Consider the following 8230-nt stretch of genomic DNA (forward strand, 5'->3'; position numbering starts at 1 on the left):
TTTAATATCAAGAGACCATTTATTTACCGACAATATGATTTTTTATTGTGGATTCTTACACTTTAGTTACATATAGTTATTTAACACATATTTAATAAGACCTTACCTTGAGACTTACTTTGCATGTCATCATCACGTACTTCTAAAATGATGATTGTGATGATAAGATTTTTATTATCGACCTTACATCTTTTTCGGAAAACTTGTAATAAAATAAATTGATATAGATTTCACGCTGGTCGAAAATTCTTTGCAATATTGTTTAGGATTTTTCACGTGTTCGGTAAATTACTATGCAAATTAAAATGGCAAAAGTTTCTGCAAATCACAAAAGTTCAGATGGGCAGACCTATTGAAAAGAATAATCAACACCCGAGCTATTAATACTATCTCCAAATTGACCCCTCAACAAAAAAGTCCCCGAAGAAAACCCAGAAAGAAATGGTAGGAATGTGTAGAGGAAGATATCAAGAGTGTCAAAAGGAAGAGATATTGGCAAAGAACGGCGAAGAATAGAGCGAGATGAAAGAGGATCGTAGAGGAAGTCAATAAAGAGTTGTACCGCCACAAGAAGAAAGAGAAGAAGATGAATAATGTTATGATCAACTTTGTGGAACATTTATATACTGGACATCATTAGCAACGAAAGATTATCACAGTCATATGATTTTCAATATTAATCGATTGTCTCTCACATAATATAACGTGGTCAATAAAACGTGACATTGCAATGGTAAGCTCACAGCGGATCAATGAGCCATAGTAAGGTTTATGCTCGGAATTTATTTATGAGATGGAATCGGAAATGGGGAGATATGTAGACGAATGATGGTAACCGATAAATTCAAGCGGATTGGTAAGTTTAAATAGCAGTGAGCAGACTATATAGCGCAGAACAGAGGGCCGCCGAGGCCTTAAGGTTTTTGGATTGGAGGCTACGCACCGATGAGTGCAATGAAGGACATCTATAGCGCAAACCGGATATACAACCTTGTTATAGTTATCGGACATTTCATGCATCAAAACTGTTATATTGAAAATCTATCGGGGACCTAAGTGGACGTCAGCTAAAATGATGAAAATGTGTAATAAATGAAAATAAAAATCTCACTTTGTGTTTCCCCAGATTGGAGACAGCGCATCCAATCACCGCTTCTCGTCCGAGAAAGAATGTGTGATTGCCGATGGGTCTTTCAAACTCGGGTTCTTCTGCAATTTTCTTCGTCGTCGTTTGTGAATCTGAAAACAATGTCTTAGTTAAATTAAATTCAAATGAGTTATATTATCTGTTACATACAATTACAGATTAATTATTAAATAGGCCCTATTTATTCATGAACAATTTTTTTATTTTGAAATAACTATATATACCTTTTTTTGGATTAGGTATAATGTAATGTTTTATTTTTGACATTATTATCATCTATATTAGTTTAATCGTCTGTAATTAGAACACTGTACACCAGTAAAAATGTTTTATTGTAATTATGATGTTATGTGAATAAAACAACGTAGAAGTGGCAAATGGCAGGCTATATAGAGCGCAGAAATAGTGACCGACGGGGCCTTAACGTTCTAAGCGCAGCCCGGGACGTCTGTCCACAAAGGACGTTTAACTGCTGAAACAATGGCAATGATATATTACAAATAAAATGACAAAAATTCACGCGTAATAGTATCATGAATAGGATTTATATAGAATATTTAGTACCTTATTACATATATAATTAAAATAATATAAAAAATATAAGTATATATATATATATATATATATATATATATATATATATATGTGTGTGTGTGTGTGTGTGTGTGTGTGTGTGTGTGCGCGCGTGCGTGTGTGTGCATGTGTGCGTGCGTGTGCGCGCGCGCGTGTGTGTGTGTGTGAAATCTTTACCCAGAAAATTCAGATCAAAAATGTTTTATTTAAAAAGTATTATTACTATATTATAAGTATTGTAAATAGATTTACAAATGTTGTTTTTTATAATCTTAATGTATAACAATTCGATAAGTACGTAACAAGAATTACGATGTACAATTCACACACAACCATTACAGTATTCTAGAAGTAGTAATAAAGGAATATAAAACCTTACAGTGTAAGGTGGTGTAAGAGCGATGGAGGCAGTTCGCACCTGTCACCGAATGGTAATGTAGAATATTTATACCACGTTAAAAGGTCTGCATTTGAGTTGAAATTTATTTTGCAATTTTCCACGTGGCGAATGAAAAATACGGATTTTTACGAGGATTTACCAAATACTTTTAAATTTCAGGTAAATTTTTGGTGTATTTTATAACACTCATTAAGGTTTATATGTGTGATATGCGTATACGGTAACATGATTTAAATCAAGCATGAATTTTTGATTTTTAAAATTAATGTACTACATTTGAATGTATCATATAAATATTTGAGTGGAAGAACCTGCCAGCAACATATAGGAATTAAGATTTTTAGAACTGGGCGTTTCAAAAATAGATGTACAGATAGATATTTTACATGAAAATAAATAATTTTAAATTCGAAAATAGAACGCTATTAATCCTCTTATTTATAATATATTACATCATTTGGTCATTAATTTTTACAAATTATCGTTACGAGATTTTTATGATTTTTGAAACGGTTTTAATAATGAAGTCACAACAAACTTGTCAGCTTGTACTGATGAGTCTCCACCTGGAGCTTATGTATAATACATACATAAATATATATATATATATATATGTATATATATATATATATATATATATATATATACAACTGGTTTAATTGTTCAAATGTAGTCGTACTAATTTCAGCGATGATCTCCAAGGCGAAAGACTTTTGATAACAAATACTGAAACCAACATCGAACAGACAGACAGACAGAGCCTGATAGAGAGCTTCTTTTTGTATTGGTATCGGAGTTCTCAGGGGTAAGGACAAAATTATGTGGACACACTGATACCGACACGGTGGTCGTCTTTGGTCCTTGTGGAGGTGTCGCTGAATCTACCGAACAGGGAACTGCCTCTCATTACCGAGCTATGACACATCCTGGTAGCAAGCTATGCATCCTTCAGCATCCTCGCTGTACCACAGCAATACGAAACCACTTGGCGTTGCTGCTCTTCTCGGATTCGCAAAGAGTGGACGATTAAGGCTCTGTACTCTAAACGCCCGTGAACCCCGTGCCATTTAAGTCACCTGCTACGATAGGTAGGGAGTACCTTAGCCCTATTTTAGTGAACCCGGACTAAACGGTCGGAGAGAAGAAGCGCCCGGTACCCAAAACCTTGTCACGACCGTCTGCGAGCAGGATTGGTCTACTTCCAGCTTCGTTTTTCGGCGCCATGACGCCCTTTTAGAATGCAACCAGCAATTAAAGAGCTACCTACAAGCTAATTTCGTTATTCTTAGTCTGAGCAAAGCGTCAGTGCTCCCAGACAAATGACCTGAATTGTCAGGTTTATTTTGAGAGTATCAACCTTGGATCAAATGAGTTTTATTCCTAAAAATTAAAGAAAAACATTGTATGATTCGTTTTTAAAATACCAAAGAAACTGAGGCTGTTGGAAGGTGACTGTTTTGAAAACCAATGAACTATTTTTAACTTAATATTTATATCGTTGATATTTTAAAGCTTTCAATATCACCTGTGTGTATAAATAATAGAGAGGTATCAGTCGCATGACCAATTTATGAATGTAGGTGTGGCGGTGACCTTGTCGTCAAATATTTCCTTCAAAGTTTCCACAAGCGGCGTTTGTAAAGCTCGCAGTGAATTTAGAGACAAAATTCATACACAGGATGGTTGGTTATAGATGTAAAGGTAAAGTTTATAGAGGTATATATATATATATATATATATATATATATATATATATATATATATGTATAGCTCATTTGCTGTCAATTAATGTATGGTACAACCTATCCAAAAAAATTCGTGAATTATAAAAAAAAAAAATATTAATAAAGTAAGAAAAAGCGTTTACAAAAAGCGGATTACTACATATTTAAATTTAGTATTGTTATCTGTTCCTGTAAACTTTGTATTGTCGGAAGTTATAGGCATGTCGCATTCCAAAATAAAAAAATTATACTAGTAACATATTTTTAGAGTGACTAGTTTATAGCTTGTATTAGGATTCGGATTAGGACGCATTAATATGATTTATTTTTTTAATATCTGTAGATTTTGTGCAGTCAGAAGTTGAAGGGCTGTCGTATTCCAAAATAAAAAAAAATTTCTTGTTTCTGATTGATCGTAGCAGAATTATTGTAAGTAATTGTAAGCTGTTAAAGGTTTTTTTCTGAAAATAGGAAATACATTCACGTATTTCAAGCTTGCACACCAATCATTCTATGGTACTTCTTTTCGGCACGATTGATATTATTCGAATTCTGGAGTTATTAACTATAGTATTGCTTCTACTATTTTTAACTAAATTATTTATTGTAGAACCGTAGATATTTTATGAAAACTACATAAAAGATGATATATCTAATGCCTTAATAAAAATATGTATGAAAATTTAACAAGATAAAATATGTAAATAGAACTTGTCCTTAGAGCTTACTATACTCGTTGCTTGTAACTTTACGATTTTACCTGAAATCTAAGTTGATAAAAATCTTCTAGATTCGGTTGAAAATATTTAATTTTATCAAAATAATTTTGAACTTTTTTTTATCTGCGTAACATAATTGTAATATCAGTTAATGATTAATAATATTTTTTTAAAGTTGTTGTGCGTATGCCAAATTATAAAATGGCCAAACTTACACATTTATCGCACAAAAATAACGAGTGAAAAGGTAGAAAATTCTTCGAAATTATGTTTTGTGACCACATCACCAAAACATCTTTAAACTCATATCTTTATCGCGACAAATATCTTTGCTCCTAAATATATGTTACATTTTTGAATTTTTTAACGGTTATAAAGCATGTCCTGTAAAAACCAAGTCAGAAAAATTAATAAGATTGACATTCCATAATGTGAATACGAGAATATACATATATAGAATACTAAATGCCGGAAAGCATTCTCTGCTATACAAAATTTATAAATGTGTAACTGATTGAATAAGATATATACATACTCTTTTAAAAATTTTTATATTTCCATTATAGCTAAGGCATTTCTATGTAATTAATGCACAAAGCGTAAATTATACGTTAGAATTTATACCGGAAGTCGAACCTGCAATCCACGATATAAAGTGTCAGTCCCTTACCGCTCGGCTACCACTGTTTTTGAACAGCTTTGACTATCTTGTATGTTATGCGGTGTTAAATTAATAAATATATATATTTTTAATTTACACCAATAAGCTGCTGTCCCGTGCTGGCTGTCCCGTGTATGGAAGGCAGAGGTATGAGTGTGAGATGGAACTGTGTGCGAACATAAATAGGGAAACCATCTCCTCTCTAATAAGCTGCGACCAATCACGAGAAATTTTATTAAAGTAAAGTAAGTTTTGTTAATATGTAATAAATAAAACAGTGAGTAGTAATAAGACCTAGCCTACCTCTAGTATAAAATAAATTAAGTGGTAGTATAAGTCAAATATTATTATATAGCAGTAACTAGTTTAAGAAAATAGAATAATAGTATAATTGTAAAAATAAATAAAAGATTGAAATAACCAAAAAATAAATAAATTAGGATAGCTGTAATATTAAAAACTGAGGTAAAAAATAAGAGAAGATGAAAGAACGGAATGAAATAAATGATAAAGAGTGGCAGATATTGTGATGTGTGGCAGTAAAGAGAATGAATAATCATGCGAAGTATGACAGACGAAATAAATTAAGTATGTGAAAAACTTATTGTAAATAAAAATCCTTATCGTTACACACGTTAGGGGAGTACGAGAGGCCTTCAATAAAGGAGGTCAAAAAACCCCTATGTCTTCAATACCGAATTTAATCTTATTCTCGCGAACTGTACAACTTGTAGTATTAATAGAATTTTATATTACCTGGGAAACAAATATACCTAATGATATAAATAACTAAAGTGAACTAGTAAAACGACCAAGCGAATGAAATAGCTAGAATTTAATTTTTATTGAATTTGTATTTGACGGCATTAACACGAGAGAAGTCTGGTAATCGTAGCGAAGTTTCGGGAAAGCCTGTGTGCCTTGCAGTGACGGTTCATCGGCAGGCATGACGCTTTTGAAGTAGAGGTATGAAAGAGAGGTAAAACACAAAAATTGCTCTATAAACTTTTCAAAAAAAAAATTGATCTGTCAAGTGTAATAAAATCAGTGCAGGTTAATTACAGTTTTGGTTTAGTTTGGTCTGTGAAGGTGAATTCCACTGCTACGTGTAGTCAGCCCCAAGCACCGTACCCAACCTTCACCCTACTATGCAATAGACTCGGCACTCTCACGGTAAATACAAGGAATGCGTGAAATTACATTTCTAATGTTAGTCGATCGGAATTCAGTTTATGATGTAGTCTTCTATCTATCGAACTGTCAGTTGTATATCTCTATGTCAGTAGCGTATCATAAATATCGTTAGTAAAAACCTTAGTAGAAATTGACCTAAAACTTATCACGTAAATTTGATAGTATAATGTCTTATATTTCTAACATAATAATACAAATTCACTTCCGAAGATTTATAAATTTAAAAATGAAATGAATTTTTTGTAACAGAACCAGGAAAATTTTATGCATTATTTATATTTGAAAACATTTATGACATGTTAATAAAGTTAATTACTCCTATGTACCACATACAAGACTACATTATTTATTACTCACATAACAATAACACTAGTGTTGATGACAGAAAAGCTGTCTAGTTTAATTTTTTTATAGACAGATTAAATCAACATATGCATAGATTTTTTTATAAGGGAACCTGAAATCCTCTGCCGCCAAATGACAGATACCTTTGTAAAGGGTAAATAATTTTTTAATATAGCTTTTATTTTTCAAAACCAACGCAAGCTTGCACATTGATTCCTGCTTCATTTTTTCCGACGTAACTTATTATTTATTTCTATTTATACAGTGCTAATTATCTATTCATTCCGATCTTTTCGTTATATACATTTTATTTTTGGTATTTTCTGTCCAACGTTTTATACCTAAGCTTATTAACTGATTTCTATCTATAATATTATTTAAAATTCATGTACATGCCCTTTATAACTCAAATTTATGGCATTGAAGCATACTGATGAACACACGGGGACATTGTCTTAGGTACAAATATAGGTTTAATCTTATATAGAAAGCTTACCTTTTAAAGCCATACTAGGAAGGAAGGCCAGAGCTTGCAGCATTGTCCAAAAACAAGATTTCCCGGTCCTCATTCCGATTACACTAGTATTTACATTCGGTCACTCAAAACACATCATTGTTTCATCATCAATCAGTTTACCGTTTCACTAACAACATGACGACGAAGGGCTTTACAACTACATAAACACATATTATAATACGTCACCGTATATTTAAGAAAATTTCGCGTTATTATATGAATAAATCATTTATTACATCCATTGCCTTATTGCTAAATATCAACAGACATTTTATTCTTATTAACTCAACAATTTATTCAAATATAAACTTTGTACATCATATTAATAAAAAGTTTAATTGTCAATTTTTTATCCTATAACAAAAGTTAAAACTAATTCTTTATCATTTATGTGATTAAATAATGAAGTTTCTCCGAATTAACTAAAATTCAGAGAAATGATTACAAAAAAAAATATAATTGGTTGATATTTCATATTCAATTTTTAATACAGTTTTGAAAAATTACGTACCTCAGATTAGTTAAATAGAAAATATATACAGACGTTACATGCTTTTCTTGCACTATCAACGTCAATTTACTTTACGAAGGATAGTAATTTCAGATTAAATTATTTTAAATTACTCTAAAATATGAGATATAACTTCTTAGTATAATAAATCGAAGATTAAGCCCGACCACAGAATAGGATAATATTTAAAATGGTTTCATTCACCGTCTTGACACGACTCACGATTGGTGGCTTCGCGCGACACGATACGCGAGACCGTTTCGTAGCGCTTCTCGTAGCACACTGACTGCTCGTAGCGATGTAGCACACAGAGACGTTGCAGACAGCGTCTACATAACTCGTCGCATGAAAAGGTTACCGCTCAAACGTTTAAACCTTGCGCCTATTGCATGAATACGAATGTGTTTTGTTTCCCTCCAACTGTGTTCTATTTTTGAAA

At 32.1% G+C, this 8230-nt stretch overlaps 1 protein-coding gene across 1 annotated transcript in view; it reads right to left on the minus strand.

The window, feature by feature from the left end:
* Positions 1–7332, minus strand: part of DIP-gamma (Dpr-interacting protein gamma) — a 41518-nt gene extending 34186 nt beyond the window's left edge. The window contains exons 1-2 of the mRNA XM_068766654.1: positions 7260–7332; positions 1112–1239 (exon numbers count right to left, since the gene is read on the minus strand). Coding sequence (XP_068622755.1) covers positions 1112–1239; positions 7260–7332 — 201 coding nt within the window. The remainder of the gene's footprint in view (positions 1–1111; positions 1240–7259) is intronic.
* Positions 7333–8230: the final 898 nt, after the last annotated feature.

The sequence above is a fragment of the Battus philenor genome, unplaced genomic scaffold (assembly GCF_028537555.1).
Source record: "Battus philenor isolate CCGP_79_NKW_IND1 unplaced genomic scaffold, ilBatPhil1.0.hap1 SCAF_21, whole genome shotgun sequence".
NCBI lineage: Eukaryota > Metazoa > Arthropoda > Insecta > Lepidoptera > Papilionidae > Battus > Battus philenor.